This window comes from Acanthisitta chloris, unplaced genomic scaffold, assembly GCF_000695815.1.
Source record: "Acanthisitta chloris isolate BGI_N310 unplaced genomic scaffold, ASM69581v1 scaffold8535, whole genome shotgun sequence".
In the NCBI taxonomy this organism is placed as follows: Eukaryota; Metazoa; Chordata; class Aves; order Passeriformes; family Acanthisittidae; genus Acanthisitta; species Acanthisitta chloris.
Window position 1 is genome coordinate 50,645 of NW_008675388.1, and position 18,928 is coordinate 69,572.

Here is an 18,928-nt window from a genome sequence, read left to right on the forward strand (position 1 = left end):
AAGGGATTCATTTGCTCATGCCATAATAGCTTCATTTTATACCTGCTTTCAAGGAGTGTGAATGGCAGACAAGTGATGCAAAGCAAATAAAAGCGAAATTCATCAGTATTACAAAAAGTTGTATCTATATCGGGTTCTGTGGAAATATAACTCTGCAGCTAGCCTAGAAAAAGCTCATATAGATTATAGGAGGGTGATATTCAGCAAGGCTATTTTGTTGTAGATTACCTACCTCTTGCATTAGAAAGCGGTGGATGTTTTGCACCAGAAATACACATGAATGGCAATATTTCTGTCTTTGGAAAGTGTAAAATGTAAGAAGTTAAGCAACATGAATATGAGCTATGCATGCACATACTGGTGCACATTTACATGTACAGATACATATATATAAAAGTGTGAATATATATGTACGCCTGCAAATGTGTATGACACAGATCTTGTAATTAAAAATCAATTTGAAGCAACTTGCTCCCAGCTGGTTCAGTGTTACTCAGAGAGTCTATAGTCATTGGACCCAGAGCAATATTAATTCTAGGAGAGTTCTCAAGCTAAGAGAAGTGTGCTGGAATTTTAACACTTGATTATTACTTCATTTTCAGATCCTAAAAGCAAGTATTAACACTTTCATGTAGTTGATGATACCAGTTTTAGAAACCCAAAAATGCTTAGACATGAATTTGATTCAAAATTTTGTTTGCCAGAAGTGTCATGAGCTTTCGTGGAGGGAGCACAGATGAATTATGCAAGGTACTATTAATATAAAGTCCAGTTAGGATACTAAGGATTCTTGCACAGAAATAACCCAGTGAGAAGGACAAAGCTGACACTGCTGTCTGAGCACATAAGGTTAATCAGTGTGGCTCTGTTGCTCTCAGTGAAACTATTCCATTTTACTCTGGCATGTGGCAATGTATTCATGAAGAAAAATTTCATCTAGCCTAGCAGATAAAACAGAATAGATGATAAGGTAAGCTGAAGGGAAAGTACAAGCCACAGACTCCGTTAATTTCAAACTGGTATTAGAAAAATTTTTTAAAAAAAGGCAGTGATGTATGTGAATTAAATGCAAAATACAATTGTAAAATGATGACTATTATCTGACAAAAACTGGAAAAAATAGTACAATATATGCTATACTTTATTAGATGCAGAATACATCTTTTTACAAATTCTGTTAGATGACTTGTCTCTAAGTTAGTGATTTTTAAGAAAATGCGTCAACATTGTAAATGCAGAGGGATATTTGTGAAGCCTAGTCATTTTTGAAAAATTATTTCAAAGGATTTCAAATCTCATGTCTGTGTTTGAGATCACACTATATGTCTGGTTTTATAGTCACAGTTTGATAATGTTTTCCCCTGTACTTAAGTAACAAGATGTAAAAGCAACTGATGAGTTGCCTACATTGTCTACTCAAAGCTCAATGTTGTCTGTGAGAAAATTGAGGGAGAAGATCAGAATTTAAAGCATAACTTTCATATTACTAAAAAAGTTATTTGTATTGTTGGTAAAATGCTTCAAAGATAAGTATGTTTTGAAGACCCCCCTTCCTGTAACGCTATTTGTTTTCATTTTGGGGTCTAAGATACTTGAAGCAGTAAGAGTTTCACAGCTCTCTTCAGGGCTGCAAGGTTGCTGAGTGTATTTTATCTCCTGTCTCCTGGGCAGTTTGTCAACATTCACTCTTGCAGGTTGTTTCTGTCAGGAGAAGTAGATGACAGAGTTGGAAACTTCTTTTTTTTCACTCCTGTTTGTTTACAAGGAACGTACACAGTTCCTGTTTCTGCCAACTCAAACAATAGGAGATAGTTTTCTTCCATGATGTTACTGGTTGCTTCCTCTCTTTTGGGTCCTGTCCAAGGAGAACTCACTGGCTTCTTTTTGTCTACATCTCTGTTGGGGTCTAACTATTACTCCATCCTCCTGGTTGTTCATAGCTTTCCACATCTGACTGTGCAGTGTTCCTAGCTGTATCTTACGCATATACATAGTTCATCAAAATATATATATATAACTTCTGTATATGAAGTCAGCTAATGTAGACCTCCTCAGCTCAACTCCCAGCCACACTTAGGTATGTCCCATGTTTTGAACAGTGGCTCCTACCTGTTAGTTTATTATGGGATGAATTAAGCTGTTTCTTACAGTACTCCTTATTACAACAAAGCATCTGAGCATATGAAAAGCAGTATTTGATCATTGTTAGCTTAATTATGATTTATATTGCGACTTAATTCAGTTGCAATTACTATGTCTGAAGGGCCCAGGCTTCAGGACAACACATAAGGACATAAAAGACAGTCCCTCCTCAGTATTTAAGAGTTCTTAGGAGTGCTTTCCTGAACAGTAGCTGGGTACATTTGTAAAATGGGAAAGGTGCTTGTTTGCCCCTTAACAACATTCATAAATAATTAATAAGATCTTTGAAAATCAAGGTAAAAAACCTAAAGGTGAAATCCTGGCCTGCTCAAAGGAAAGGATCATCATTGAATTCAGAGTCCAGGTATCCTTCCAATGTTTATTAGTAGTTTTCTGAGCCCTGGTTTCTCAGTTTGCCTTGCCCACAGGCTTCATGCAACTCTTAAAGGAGAGTAAGACAAAGTGGTGACATCTCTATCTACTTGAGCATGAGCTAGATGTTATTCTAATACCTGATGATCAGCTTTACTGAACATGAAGCCAGTTCACCTACAAATTCATTCCTCCTTTCTTGAACCAAAGTCCTTTTGGGAGGGATTTGTATCATTTGGTCTGTCTAGTGTAAGTCTCTGATGGCAAGAACAAATAACGGAGGCTACAGAGTGATCTGGGAGTGCCAATGCTTTTCCACAAGTCAGGAAGGGCCTGCATGTCCCCTTGCAGTGCAGGGTGTACCCTCCCACATGGAGTGAGTGTTTGGACTGTGAATGCACCACCCAGACATCAAAGGACCTTTCAAGTCAAAGGGCCTGAAGCCTTCTCCTGCGCTGTGGACTAGATGGAGACAGTGTATCTCACTAACACCACGTGTTTCTGTGCTATCATCAGTTCTGCATGTTTTGTGTTAAGAAAGACATTGGACAGTTGAGGGGACTATAAGGAAGAGCAATGAAAAGGATCAGAGGTCTGAAAAATTGTATGGATGAGTTGAAATAGACTTGACTTGTTTTTTCCAGGCTGAACAGGGAGCATAGTAATTATTTCAAATATGCAAAAAGGAGAGGAAGAGCCTGGGAAGGGAAAGGTGTATAATGAGTGCTGTATAGAATAGCAAAGACTTACATGCATCAGATTTTGCAGAACTGCATGTTTTGTGATACAAGGAGAGTACCTTCACAACTTCTGTGAAGAAAATTATTGTGATATAATGAAACAATCCTCAGAGTATTCACAAAATTGGAATCTCCTCAGCATTTTCGTGTCAACCTGCCTCCTTAGGCACACCTATGCAATGTATAGGAAAAAAGGAATTTTTGCTGACTTGAATTCACAGATGTTTTGCAGTACATTCCGCAGCTGTGACCAGAAACTAGATGATCTTGTTAGTAGGACAGCCACAAAGTAGCCACAAAGTTTGGTTTTGATTATAATGTCTGTTTTTCTTCTTCTTGAAGTCTACTCCTTAACATTTGATGTGCTCATGTAATTGCAATGTAGTTCACTGCCCTGCTTTACCTCTGGTGAAGGGAGTTTGAGACTTTGCAGAGGAGGATAAGAGAAAGAGAGACATACAGACTGACAGACAGACAGACACAGAAGCCCACAGTATGGAAAAATAAATTATATCACAGATGGACTTTTCTGTCAGTGTATATGAGCTGTTGAATGCTTAAGCAGAAATATTGCATGTTTTTTCTAACCCTTATCCCCCATAAAACTCAACAACTAAAAAGATAATTGGCATGCAGTTTATTAGTGGCCTTATATGCTTTCATCTTTTTTTGCTTTTCTACTTCGTTTAAAAAAAAGAGACTGTAACAGAAATACAAATCAGATTCCCTCCAGTGGTGTACATTTTCATTTCTCAGTAGGTAGATGGAAGGAAAAGATTCATAATTCACTTATGTTTCTGTGAATCCAAGATTTTTTGGAAGTGACTGGTGTTTTGGAAAATGTGAACAATTGGGGCAGGCAATTTGCATTCTTCTGGCATCTGGATTTTGGAAGTCTTGAGCACTCCTTGTCTGAAATGCAACCTCTTTAAGGCATTTTAAAAGAAACATGACTCAAATTGAGGCCTCTGGAACTACTCATCACTTTCGAAAAAACTGGTTGTTGGTTTTAGTATCTCTGGACTCTCAAAATTGCTACTTTCCGGTCTTGTGTACCACCTCTGGGCATGAATTTTAGACAGTTACTGAGTGACACTGCTACCATCTTAGTGCACATTTCTAAGCAGACATGGTTGGAACAACTGGGCAAGGCCAGCTGGCACCACTGTCCACCCTTCCTGCAGATGCTGGCTTCCTGGCAGAAAGCAGAGTGAGCTTGGTGGGGCCAGCAAGAGGACATATGGCTGTTGGTCAAGGCAGAGGTATCACATGGGGTCTGAGGGGACTCTGAGCTATGAAAATTCTTTATACGTCCTGTATTCAAGAGTTACTGAACAAAGTACAGTGAAAAACTTTGGGAAAGAGAGCAAGAATCCAGGCCTTCCCTTCCCAATAAAGCATGCCGTGCAGGCAATGTTGAGAGCTTTGATTTATGTTTCTTCTTTTTGGCCCTCAACATTAACTTTATCGTATGGTTTCTGAAAGGGAGAGAAAGACCTACCACCTTCTGTTCTCTTCAGAACCTTCTGATGTGTTCAAATCAGAAAAATCATCCAGGCTGCCCCGTGACAGCGCCTCGCATGCGAGTGACATTAAACCCAGCCAGGTCAACTTGCTGTATGAGGAGCTCTCCAGAAACAGCTGGAGAGAATTATTATTTGAAAGCAGCTATCTGAGCTATTTAAAAAATCACCCTGATTGCTGAACCATTGTCACCATTTCTGAGTACTCCCCTTAGCTGTGCTGGCTATTCCTCTGCTCCCTCACAATCACCTTTTCATTTCAATCTGAAATGTTTGAAGTTTGGAGGTAGAGAGAATGAAGTGTAGGTTGCCAGGCTCTGTAGGAAAATCCTAGTACCTTAGACACAACCCGTGCTGCTGAGCACAGGGCAAAAGAAAGATACTAAAGAAATAAGAATTCCTCATATTGCTAGCACATCTGTCCAGCTGTGTACTATTGTTTTCCAGTAAGAACCACTAGCAAGGATGATGTCTGTCTCCTCTGCTGTAGCCTACAAGTTTGCTTGTTCGCAGGTTAGACAAAAGTTGTCGATGCCTGGCTTAGCATCCTCCTTCTGGAAGTTCATACAGTGTTAAGACAGATGTAGATATTGAGGACATCTCTCTGGCATAAAATCTGTCCTTTTGGTAGAAGCCATTTTTATTTATATAAGGAGGGGAGTAGTAAATATGGTTACTTAACATTTAAGCACTGTACTGGTTGAGTCATGCATTTGACTTTTTGCCATATGGGATCTGAAGAACATTACCAAGGTTTTGGACCTGGACTTGCAAAGCTAGGTATTGTTGTGCATACTCAAATGGCTAGGAAAAAAACCAAAACCCAAACCTGTATTGCCAAGGCTTCTATGTGCTTGGAACTCCTGATGAAATCAGTCCACTTATTTCTTTCTTTTAATCTGATTCAGCTGAAGGGTGAAGATGTCTTAGGCTTTAACCACTCACAGAGAAACAAAATACTTCATCCTAACTGTTTCTGTGTTGTATTTGTTGATCTTGGTGAGTTTGACAGCATCTTCGGGATGGTGCCATGTGGTGTTTGAAGTACATGAGTTGAACTCATGCTGTATGTATGTAAGCAAAAAATGTGGGGCTATAGTAAGGAGGCATTGTTTCAGCCTCATGTATGACAGTGTAATTGTGTGGTTTTTAATGAGCAGACCAGAGTAGTTACACTTAGTAATGTTTGTTCACTAAAAAGGAAAAGGAGTGTTAAATCATTATGTTCTTTGATGAATGGCTTGTACACTGAAGAATAAATTGAACAAACTGGCATAGAGCTCAGTGAACATGAAATCAGCTATTAGAAGAAAGCTTGTGAACAAATTCTGAGCCTGATATGCATCTTTTGATTAATGTCCTATTAATCATCCATAGTGGCTACCTTAGCTAAGTCGTGCTGTAATCATTCATGGTTGCTTACAGGAACACTAGCAGGGACTATAGAGCTGCAATAACTGAATATTATTACTGATTTCTCCCTAACTCTTGCTGTGAACAATTAGTGTTTTCACTATATTTCTGCCTCCCTTTATGAGAAAGAATACAATGCAAAATGAAAAGAGAGTTCCTCAAAGACCAGTAAAATTCTCCCAGGGTATTCTTAATGATATTCTCTCCTAAATGGGCAAACTATTGTAATGCAGAGTTCTCATCAGGAATAATAGTAATGTAATCACATTGAAGCTGTCTTTTTATGGATTGTAGTCAAACAGACAAAATGTATAGTCATATTAATGAACACAGGATTTCTGTGGAATTTTAACTTAAAATGGTTGAGATTATTTTAGCTTTTTGTATCACAGTATTTCCAGTTAATGCACTTACAGCAGCAGCAATTAAGACTCCAGACTGTAAATTTGGACTAAATCCACCCTTCTGACATTAGAAGAAGCCTTGATTCTTGAAAGGTATAATGCTCACACCCCCCTTTTTTAAGACCTAATGATTTAAATTTGTATGGCTCTTTTGAACTGTGGTTGTTTGGTGTAATTTTTAAAAAATCAATAAATATTCATTTTCTTTTTTTCTTTTATGATTGGAAGTTATTGTCAAATGTTTACAGGGGGATCTCAAATTCCTGTGTGCAAAGATTTAGTTCAACACCATTTATTTCTCAAGTGTGCCACAAAGAATGCTTTGGCACTACCCACAGCATAGGTCCTCAGATGGCAGTGTAATTTCCTCCAAAGTCACTGTGGTCTGGGAAATATGGTGAAGTAATGAAGTGATGACAGGTATTAACATGCATAATGGGCTTTAATAGACATTTAATGTTGTTTAACTGGAAGAAAGACAAGTGCTTTCCCATTGGAATATTTCTACACTGAAACTCATTGATCACCAATTTCAGAGGGGAAAGGTTAATCCATCAGTTTCTGTAACCAAACGGCACTGATGGAAATTCTTTAGGTGACATTCTGGATGAACTGAGCTTTCCATCTTTGCAAACAAATGAGTGATATGACAAGCATGGTGTTCAGAACACATTTAACCAATTGATTTTCTCTCCTCTTGTAATAAGATCTAGAGACATATGAAAGAGCGTAGCATGAGCCAAGATTAAAGGAACTGCTTCGTACACGCGAACATAGGGGAACTGCATTATCAATAAAAGTTCTATAAAGCATGTGGGCACCCATTCTTTTTCTTTATATAAAGTTTGTTATTGCAATAAATAGCTGTTATTGAACTGCTTCCCTTTTATTTCAGGTTTTCTGAATTTTATTTTGGTCGGCTTTCTGTGATTTCCTGGTAGATGTTGGGAAAAAATGTTATGTTTTGTTATGGTATCGTTTTTGTACTCACTAGTAAATCCACAGCAACTCCGGATTTAAAACCAGGATTTATCATCCTTTGGGGCATGAAGGAAGATATGAGGGGGAGGGAGGGGCCTGACTTGAAGTAGTGTAAAGATATCAAATATATTTTAAAGGTTTAAACTGTATGGTTCCTTACTGTAACGACCCTCATCTTTTTCCTCCCTCTTCCTGGCTTTTTCTCCCAAATTCAGCCCTGCTCTGAGTTTCACATACCCTCCTACACCAGTATCCCTCCAGCAAATGCATCAGCAAATTATAAGTCGTCAACAAACCCTAGGTTCAGCCTTTGGACACAGCCCTCCACTCATCCATCCTGCTCCAACTTTTCCTACCCAGAGACCTATCCCTGGCATCCCCAGTGTCCTGAACCCTGTCCAGGTCAGCTCTGGACCTTCTGAGTCCACGCAGGTGAGAGGCAACAAAAGAAACCTTTGCACCATATGAATTTAAAAATTAAATAAATGGCATTGTCTCGATGGCAATTAATCACCACTGTCACTGAGACCCTTCGATAACAGTTTTCTTGCAGCTATAGTGTTTGCAGTCACTTTGTTATAAATCACAGGAGTGTATGTGCAGTTCCTGATTGGTAGTGTGCTTTTTAGTCCTCATATATATTTCAGTGTGCTGCAGCAGCTTCTCATTCCGAACTGCCTCTCCTGGATCTTACACAGGAACTTAATAGAGGTGGGGAGTAAGAAAAAGGGGGAAATCACATCAAAACACTAACATTTTAAAGATTAGCAGCTTCACCTTCAAGTCAGGCCAAATATACACAGGGTCATATTCTGTCCTCGTGGTACAGCTGTGAGTAACTTGAAGTGAGTAACTCTGTGAGCAACAGAGTACCTCTAAGATAATGAAGATATATGGAGGTCTTTTCCTCTGATTTGTGCAAAATTCAACTTACTGAGTTTGAATTAATCATTTCAGTAAACCAAGATGTGTTCTCAAAAGCTGAGAATAAGCAGCAGTGAATCAAGCCCATAATGTGGAGTTTAGCACAGTTCGTGGTTTGCCTGTTATTAACTAGTGCTGTTTGTTTCCAGATGATGTGCAATAGGTTATTTATCAATCTGGGGGCTGTTTATCTCCTGACTGGCTTTTACAAATGTAGAAGCAGAACATGCTGCTGTAAGAAGTATATTGATTTTTTGTGGGGTCCATGCAAGTTCAGATATCTCTAAAAGATCTCTGGATTCCTGCAAGATCCATTTGCAGGTGTAGATAGTGGTGTTCAGTCTAGCACAGCAAGAGATAAACAAGATTCTGGCCTGTTTATGTCAGCTGTTTTGCTATTTACTTGTGAGCATCCAGGACTTCATCTAGGATGTTTTTGCTGAATCTCACACTAGTGTTCAGTTTTTCTTCCTAGGCATCATTAGAGTGGAACACATAGTAAAAGAGCTGAGATTCTGTGTACAGATGTCAAGTGCAAAACCTTTCCTTCAAGTGTGAAAAATTAAATGTTTATCCTGTGTTTATTTGAGCACACAGTGATTTTGCTTTTAAAAATAACCTTTTAAAGGTGTTATTATGTGCAAAATCAAGTTCTTCCTACCCCTCCCTGGCCTGACAAAACCAGTATTGGTTTGTAACAAGGAATTACATCAAATGCCCCTCCTTCCTATTCTCTCTCTCCTCCATTGCAAGGTTGAGTGGCACAGCTCTTCCACAAGTTAATGCTATGTAATTGAAGTAAAATGTAATTGCATATCCAATATAATTAATACCATAGCTTCTCCAAATAAAGTTGCTGAGCAGATGCTGCATATTTTTGTTTGGAACTACGTATTTATCACAGTCTAATTTTGTCTTCTTTTGGGAAAAAAAACCCTAAACACCTGCCTGCAGCAGAACAAACCCACAAGTGAATCTGCAGTGAGCAGCACAGGAGATCCCATGCACAACAAGCGCTCCAAGATAAAGCCTGATGAGGACCTCCCCAGCCCAGGAGCAGGAAGCATGCAGGTATGGTTAGAGTCATAAGCCTTTCCTCTCACTGCTGGAGGGAAAATACACCTTGACTGTGGTGCATGTTTTCAGGCTTCTGCACTGATATGGACCTTCATATAGTGCACACATGGGCAGCCTCAGCTCGCAGAAGTGAGGGTTAAATGTGAGCAGCGAGGAGCTGCAGAGGCTGTTGAATGAGAACAGAGAGGAAGGAGGCTGAGGGAGAGGCACCTCTGATCAGTCAGAGTGTGCTCAGCCCTCTGTTTGCCATGGAAAAGTGAATAAGAGACATTCAGGTCTTTATTGAGGACATGTTTTCTGTTCAGCACAAGTACTTAAGGCCACCTTGACTTTCACCAGGTCTTGGCACTGTACTGCACTGAGGCCCCAGTGTCAGGCTTCGCTCTTGTTTGCTATGCTTTCTATACCAGCTAATGCCACTGGTTTTAGTGTAGTGGCTCTTGATTTACAGTGACTTGGCAGAGCTGAGAATCAGAGCCTCAATCTTGTGAGTGAAAAACTGAAAACAAAGCAGAGGTCTGCCTAAATCCTTCAGCAGGTTTGAAACTAAAAAATTGCAGGAGTGCATAATCTGAAACAAATGTTTACACTAACATCTGGCTCTTACCCTCAGCAAATAACAAGCTAGGGAGAATGAGGCACCTTGAGGAACTGAAGGTAGGAAGTAAAAAACCAAAATTAAATACTTTCTTCTCTTGCTCACTCCTTTCATGCACATGTTATGGGTAAGAACAGATTAACAAATAGCCTCAAAATTACCAGTCTGCTCTTGGAAGGGTTTTAGATTGCAAACCTGTCACTGTTTTAACAGTGGAAACACACTTTGGATTACTGGCCATCCGATTTGTGTTTAACCCTAGTACTAAAATGGCATTCCAATTAATTCAACTGTATTGAATAGTGCCTTTTTCATTAGTGGTGGCACTGAATCAAGAGAGGCAGGTGTACAAATAGCAACCTGCTTAAATAAAGTGCAAGGGAAGCCAAGCCTTTATGATTTGTTTTTAATTGAAATGTAAGGGGATTTATTATTTTTTTTAGAAATTCTCTGCATTGAGTAATTTATTTGACATGTGTAGTTTGCATCAAGCCTATATGATTTGTTTTTAGTTGAAATATAAGGGGATTTATTATTTTTTTAGAAATTCTCTGCATTGTGTAATTTATTTGACATGTGTAGTTTGCAAATGGCTTCTGACTTATCAGGCCTATTTTGGCCTTCTGTATTTTGTAGAATGGAGTAACATAGTGAACTAAGGGTAAAATAATCCCCTCTGCAACACACACCTCCCATCATCTTTCTTTTAATGCTGAAGTAAGTTGCTTTTCTTCCTCCTCAGTTTCAGAATTTCCTCTCTCTCCTTTTCACACTGGTTTTTTTTTCTCTCTCCAGGAACAGCCAGAAGGAATGACCCTGGTAAAAGAGGAAGGGGACAAAGATGAAAGCAAACAGGAGCCTGAAGTGGTCTATGAGACAAACTGCCACTGGGAAGGCTGTTCCCGGGAGTTTGACACGCAGGAACAGCTAGTGCATGTAAGTTAATGGTATTCAGGAACTAGGTTTTAAAACTACGTGACCTTTTTCATGGGGGTCAAGTTCTCTGACCCTGTGCTGAGTCAAGTTTCTTAGCTAACAGCACTGCAAACTAGAGAGGGGTTTATGAGTTTCTGAGAATAAAGAAAACTCAGAGCCACAGTGCTTGACCTGTTCAGTCAGCTAAAGCTTAGTGTAAAATTCAATAAAGTCTTCAACAGAGATTGTAATGGCTCTGATCCTGTAAGCCAGCAAACGCTATTTTGAGTTAGAGACTTTGATAGTTATTGAGTAACAGTAAGCTGGACATGAATTATTATTAACCTTTAGCCAAGTTTGATTTTTTTCTCCCCAAAGGGGCTGTAACAGTAGAAATGGGTGAGGGGAATTCTTTCCCTTCCCTAAGGGAGGTTTTGCTATCAATTTACTGTTGTGTGTAAACTGGAGAGGATTATTTGGCTAAATACATAGAAACTGAGTTACTTCTGCCTTTTTAGCAACAGCAAACAGTATGATCTTTTTCGTGCTACAGCAAGTACTAGTTGTATCTGCCTCGTTTTTTATTGCTCTATGCCACCTCTCCAGAATAAACAGTTCTTACTCTTTTGTAGTATTATAAGCTAGAAGATGAGCAATCAAAATCTAGACTATAAGATGACAAGTACAATCCCCCCCACGTTTCCAACCTCCTTAGCTTGCAGCACCTCTCTTAATTACTGGCATCAAAGAAGATATCAAATACTCTGAAAAAAAAGGAATACTAGTACAGAATAGAAAGGAACATTTTCAGCAAGTGATCCATGTGTCAGAATTGCATTTATTTTAGAAAACTGTTTCATACTTTCCTGGAGATCGTGCAAAATCTATTGCAAAATGTGGCCGGTACTGCTGAAATAGCTTGTTGAAAAATGTACATTTTCACGGAAAATAAATACCCCCCCCATATATTTCCAAACACTATGCAAAATGGTAAAACTGATCCTGCAAAGCTGACTTTAGTAAAGCAATGCCAGCTTTCATTTGCTGGAATGTGAGAACCTCTTGGTCTTGCAGTTATTCATCAAGATGTATTTTAAGGTTCTTGTTATTATTAGATAGTAGCTGCAGCAGTAATGACAATAATGACAAGTGAAAGACTATAAAAAAATAAAATAATGTCCAAAATGTGACTTTTTTAAAGAATCTTTTGGAGACGTTCTGCACAATTAATTCCCTAACATTTTAATAGGCCAAAATGGAATGTGAGGAGAAACTGTTTTGCTGTCACAGTGTCTTTTTGGGAAGAAATACCATATAAATGATGGCTGCAAAGGGTTGGACACATTTAAATTGAAAGATCAAATGTTGGTCTTGCAATTGATTCTGTGCAAACAGACCAGTTTACATCATCTGGGGTCCCACACAGGCACAGTCTTTATATCTGCTAATAATTGTTAGGCTGGAGCTTTCTCTTGCCTGGCATTCAGAACTTATCCCCGTGATGATGATAAATAATATACACCAAAATATATGGAATAAAAGAGAAATTTAGAATAAAGGTGCCTTTGGTAATGAAAAAAGGAAGAGGATTTTTTGGTGTTTCAGATAGAAAATTTAATTGGGGTTGTTAGCTAATAGCTCATGTTTTGTATTATAAAGTGAGTTAAATTGACAGTGTGACAGTATAGTTCTTTTTTTTAATTCATTAGTTGGTTTTGATGGCAAATCTCACTACATTATAAGGGTCAACAGCAGGACTGAAAAAAGTGTATTTCTTATGCTTCTGTATAAGAAATCTGAAATGGGTTTCTCTATATAAAGGGTTCTTCTGTGATGCAAAGAGTTCTTTTTGTTAGGGCTCAGGATTCGGGTATGTTATGATGGCATTTAAGACTACAAGATGCAAGTCGAAGACAATAAATTCATCATCATAACCATCACATTTAAGTAGCACAAATCATGCTGTAAGAGTCAGCAGGACTCAGTGGTGGGTCCCTGGCTTGTGATTTCTTTTGCTGCTCTGGCAGAGCCCTGCTGTGGGGACTCAAGTGAGTTATTTTTGCCCAGAATTGCAAAGGTCTTTAGACATGTAACTCCGTTTGAAAGTCTGGCCGCTCACCCCAGTCTGTCATTCGCACATTTTTTCTGACCTTGATTGCCACAGCCCTTTGATGTACACCTGCAGCAACTAGGGCAATGAAGTTTGATCTTAGTAAGGCTTCATGGGAGGGCAGTCCTGGTTTGCTTAGGTGTGTCACTTTGTCAGAAAGTGTTCACTCCATGAGCAGCAGTTAGGTCCTTGAAAATCTCTCCACTGATGTGGCTTATATATGCCTCCTACCCAAATACTGGTGGGGAAATCCAAGTAGATACAAATTGCCATAACTGTGCTTACATCGGTGTCAGCACTGTTCCTGACTTCCTGCCTTGGCATGTACATGTGTGTGCCTAAACTATTGGCCTGAGTGCATCATTTGCTCAGTAATATTTACACTAGAGTAGCAGTTAGAGGCCTCATCAAGCCCAGAGTCTCATGGTGCTGGACACTGGTCAAACACAAGAGAAGGAATGCACCTGACATGAGCATGAGGGTTTTGACCCTGCAGCTCTGGGGCAATGTGCATTGGGCTGTTCGTTGCTGTCTGGAGGTACCTGAGCCTACTTGTTTACAGGTAGGACTGGAGCTATGTTCATGCTATTAACCTTCAAATCTTGCAGTGGAGTTCTGCCACGGTGCCTATCCTGGCTGCATGTTGTGCTGCTTTCCTGGTGATTCCCAGCCCACTGGCAGAATCAGCAGAGCCTCAGTTACTCCAGCCAAGCTTAAGGAGCTTGAAGGTTTTGAAGTAAGATGCTGGACAGGATGTCAAAAGTATAGATAACCATCCTGTTTTATTGATTCTGCATTGGGGTAGTAATCACCAAGGCAGGAGCAACTGGCATAGATAAAGGCACTAAAGGCTTAAATTGCCCAAGCAAGACTCATCCAGATAACATCTGCCATCTTTCTGTACTAGTTGTAACCACACGTACTGAGTTCAGACGCAGAATGCCCAATGGCACAGAACAGACTTTTATCCAAACCCAGCATCTCAAAGCACTGAAATTTTAGAGGAACTGCAGTGTTAAGGGAAGAGATGGAAGTATGTTTGTAGCTGCTTGTTTTGTTTCCTAAAGCTTTAGGTACCTCAGCATGAATTCTAGTCATGCCAGGTTGAGCAGAGCTCCTAAGAGCTTGCCCAAAATACACAGTTCATGTTCTAGGTGTCATTGCTCCCATCATGTACAGGGTCTATACATGTATTTTGAAAGAGGTAAATATGAATTTGTGTATATTCTGGTCTTTCTGTCACATGAGGATAGCTTTTTTTATCTTTTGGGGAATAACGGGACCCAATTTACTTTGAAACTAACTGTAGGTGAATCAGATTCTAGCAATATCTGCATTACAAAGTGATGTGTGATATAGCATGTATGAATTGGTAAATGCAAACAAAATCTGTGTCTGAATATATGTTCTAGTTTTAGAGGATAAATTTCAATTTTTGACACAATAGCCAGCATCTGATGTCATTTTTCTCTGATTGCTTTCTGTAGCAAAGTCTTGCAGTTATTACTGTAAAATGTGGGTGCCAGTGAAAATGTTCTTAGGCCCCAAGAGACAATGTTTTCTGACTGAATTTATTAACAGAACCTAGGCTGCTCTGAATAAATAGCTGAAAAGCTACCTAAAAGAATCATTATTGACCCACCCAGAAGGGTGTGATACTGAAATGATTTTGGTGCGGGTGCTCTTACTCAAGCGATACGTGCCACTTAGAATTCAGCATGGTTAAATTTTCGTGATACATACACCAAAAGGCAAGGTGTTAAACCATTCAGACACTGTGCCTTATTTATAGCACCTATCCATCCTTTCCCCCCCTCCTTCTCTTACAGTTAATAGAAAGATTCATGATTCTTCATGGTTGTCTATCTAGTGTCTGACAGTACCGACTGCACTGCTAAAGCAAGTCACTATCTATAATTGATATCCTTCTATGGAATAGGGTGCTGGCTGCAATTGAAGGGTTTTGCTGAAAGCTCTTAAATCCTGACAAATTCTGCCCTTGTTCTGGTTGTCACTGAGCTGCACTGCTGAGACCCAGGATTATTTGAAGTTGATGCAAAAGGGGTGCATGTGTTGCACATTAGCAAAGCACAGAGTTGGTGAGCCACCTTACAGCTGCCACTGCATTCACCTGCTAGGTAGTCCTATTTATAATGTCCTGCACTCCTGAAAAGTTTGGTTACGTTACTGTTTGAAATGTGTATTATAGGTTTCTTTCTTTCCCTTCTTCTTCTCCTCAAAAAAAAAATACAAAGAGATCTTATTTATTTTAAAGCCTCAGTTTGCTGCTGGGGTCTTTATCATTCAGCTGTTTAATTAATTTCTCTGCCCAGTGAGATATTATAATTGGGCTTAGCTGAGCTCAAGTTTGTTTTAAATACGTGATAAATGCATTTGTGCGCCCAGAAGCTAACAAGATATGGTATATATTTATAAATCTGCTTTTTGTTGCAGTTTGTCTTTTTTTTTTCCCCCCAGAAATCAGTTTAAGAATAAAATATTGCAAAAGGGTTAGACACTAAAGATAAAAGTTTGTTTAAGAAAATTATCCTTCAAGGAAATGACTGAAGTTATTGTTAAATATTAATACAATGGCAATCAGAAAAACTCAGCGCTGCCTATTTCTCATCCCCCTTGCTGCGTAGCCTTGATGATAATTATTTTTTATTCAAAAACATGCTTGAAGAATTGTAGAGCTATTTTTTGTTAGTGTTTTCTCCTTAATTGTACAGCAATAAAATTCTCTCATTGTTGCTACATTTGATTAGATGAGATCAAAAAGCCCTAAACTGACAGCAGTGGTTTACATTCGGGATTCCATTTGCTGAGGTCTTCCTGCCTCTTTGCAAAGCCCCAGTGACTGGAGCACTACCCCAGCAATCCCTGGGGCAGCTGCTAGACTGCTCCACCTGGCTCCCTTATTGCACCAGAGGGAAGCTTTCTATGTTTCTCAGGTATGCATGTGTTCCCAAGGCAATCACAGTGCACTGAGGATACCCAGAGGAACCATTATGTAAAATTCCAGGACTTGGGTTTCTTAAGGTTTTTGCTTGCTGTTCCTACAGAAAAGAGTGGATTCAGCTCTGATCAACAGACGTTCGTGAGCAATCCATGGATACTTACATAAAACCTCAATTTGTGCCCACAACCAGCCTCTGCTTAGGTTTTACAGCATCTATTATGGTATGAGGTGCCTTAATCAATGCTCTACACCTCAAAACACTTAAGAACATAACTGATCAGAAGGTGGGGAACACACCACTCTGAAGGATTAGGCCTCTTTGTGGCAGCTTATTTTGGATGCCCAGAAATAAGGACACTCGAAGTCAATAGATTTGAAAGTCTCATTTCCTCTGCTGCCGTGCTGCCGTCAGCCTGCGGCTTCTTCCTCAGCTCCTCTCCTAATAGGAGAGTGGTAGGTAAGGACTGGAGAGAGCTTAACCTCTCTTCTCTAAATAAAGATCCAACTGCAATGGGAGGATAAGCCAGATTAAAGCAGTTCCCCTGAGTACTAGCTGCAGTGGCAGACCTATAAGTGACCCTGAGAGTTGTGCATTGCCCACCACTTGCAGGAGGAGAAACTGCTGTGTGAGCAAACAGCCCTGAGCTGCCAAAGCTGACCAGCTGCTGGGTGCAGCTGTGTGAGTAGTCATCTGTGCCTAAAAGGAGGCAATTACACACATCTGCCCCAACAGGCACGTGGTCCTTTGTGCATTAGTGGTTCCTTTCCTCTGGGTGCTGGAGGTGTGTTTGCAAACTGGTCCTGATGCAGGTGAAGTCCCAGCTGTGTGAAGCAAGTCCCTTAAAATGCCAAGGGGGTGTAACTACACATCCCAGTTTGCATGTGTGCAGGGATTTATTTAATTTTTAATTCTTCTTTGCAGAGGCAATTTTCACTGCATTTTCATTATAGTTTTATTTGGCTCTAGTGCAGTAATACAGAGAGGCTTCAGCCCATTCACAGGCTCATTGTGCATGACAGTGACAGCTACTGCCATGAAAGGTTCAGAAATGTTTCCTTTAAATTGAAAAGAGTAAGGAATAGATAAGAACATGAAATCCATTATAGTAATCATTTTTTCCTGGCAAAAGGAGAATGTTTAATGTACAACAGTAAAGGTTTTTTTGTTGGTGGTTTTATTCTGTTTCATCTTTTTTCTTTTTTTTTTTTTTTGTACTTACTGGGGTGTGGACCCTAACTCATGTTTGGAGAATCAGTGCTGTGGACAAAAGAAATCAGTTTTTCAGGTGAGAGAATCCTAGGGCTTGGGCAGAAAGTTGGGACAACATGGAGAAGGCAGGGAGTTGTTTTAGAGGCAAACAAATGCCATTGGGAAGTTTTTTTCCAGTTTGTGCATCCCCTCCATGTATTTGATCTTTTTAGTTGTGAGGGAACAAGGGGGAGGGGAGAAAGTGAGGAGATATTATAGCAAATAATCATGAGAAACATTTGTCCAGTAGATTTTAAGATTTTTAAATATCTTCCTCACTGCCTGTTGAAAGGCTGAGGTCTAATTAATACACCACCTTACTGTGCTGGTTTATAAGATGCTGAGCCCATCATTTTGGACTGTGCCAGAATGGTTGAATTGTTTATAGGCCAGTAGTTCATTACACAGCATAGGAAAGCTGGTAAGCAGATCTGTGCCCCTGACTGCATGTTCATTCTCTCTTGGTTTCTGTCTGGTACCTAACACAGACTTGTTTAAATGAAGCCAGTCTTTAACTCCCCATCAAAGGTAACCATGTAAGTGCTGTTGGGTTTTAAGGTTAAGTAACCACAGACGGACCTCACTGCTGTTCTGGAGCCTCAGTAGCCCTCAGGGTCTGGCACGGCCCCTGTTTGCCTTCTCAGCACATCCTTGTTCTGCGCCAGTCACCGTGATGCCCTTTGCCTTCCAGCAGTGTTAAAAGTCATCAGTGCTGCCTTGTGAAGAGATCATATTCACTCTGAGCTTGACCCAAAGGCCAGCTGTGCTTTGGCTCAGGTCCTCTTAAGCACTCCACTACACAAGCACATTGGCAGTTTCCCTGCCTAGAGTCTGGCTTTTGATGAATCACAGAGGAGAAGGGAAAAAAATAAAGTGGGGATTTCTTTTTTGATAGAGAAAGGTTTACAAAAAAATAAATCCACCCTAATCTGTGAAGTATTAAGAGGGGATTTAGAGAGAGAAATGTAATCATTTTTTATTTTAATTCCTCTGTAATTAGCATTTCTTTCACAGCATTAGGAAAACTTGTTGTAGTCTGCTGCTGCTACAGCTACTGTTTGTATGAGTTGCCAGAGTCATTGTCTTTGAATTGGTGTCCCTGAAAGAGGTTGGTAAACTATGACATGTCCTTTAAATAACACTTCTTTTTCATTCTTGTGGGTAGGGATGAACAGTGCTCGTCCTGCATGCCAAGTGTTTACTCTAGCCACTCTAACCGTAACAAGTGGGCACTTGGGTGGAAAGGGCTGTGTGTAGCAGGGAGCAGGGTTTGACCTTGGTGCATGTTTTTAATCACACAGCACTATTTAGGTGGTTTGTGGATATACATACTTATTTGAAGTATTTATTTTGCCGGAGGGTTCAGCTAGTGATCTCTTCCAGGTTACTGATATTTCATAGATGACTTCCAGTTTTGGGGAGAAGTGTAGGATAAGAAGCTGCCAGCCTGGGCAAAGCAGATTCACCTGGACAGAGCTGTGCAGCTTTTTCATGCCTTGCTACTGTTAAGTGGTTTGC

General features: G+C 39.8%; 1 protein-coding gene across 1 annotated transcript in view; it reads left to right on the top strand.

Annotated features, from left to right (window-relative positions):
• GLI3 (GLI family zinc finger 3) overlaps positions 1-18,928 on the top strand; it is a 90,710-nt gene that overhangs the window by 42,631 nt on the left and 29,151 nt on the right. The window contains 3 exon segments of the mRNA XM_009075728.1: positions 7,791-8,007; positions 9,454-9,570; positions 10,970-11,110. Coding sequence (XP_009073976.1) covers positions 7,791-8,007; positions 9,454-9,570; positions 10,970-11,110 — 475 coding nt within the window.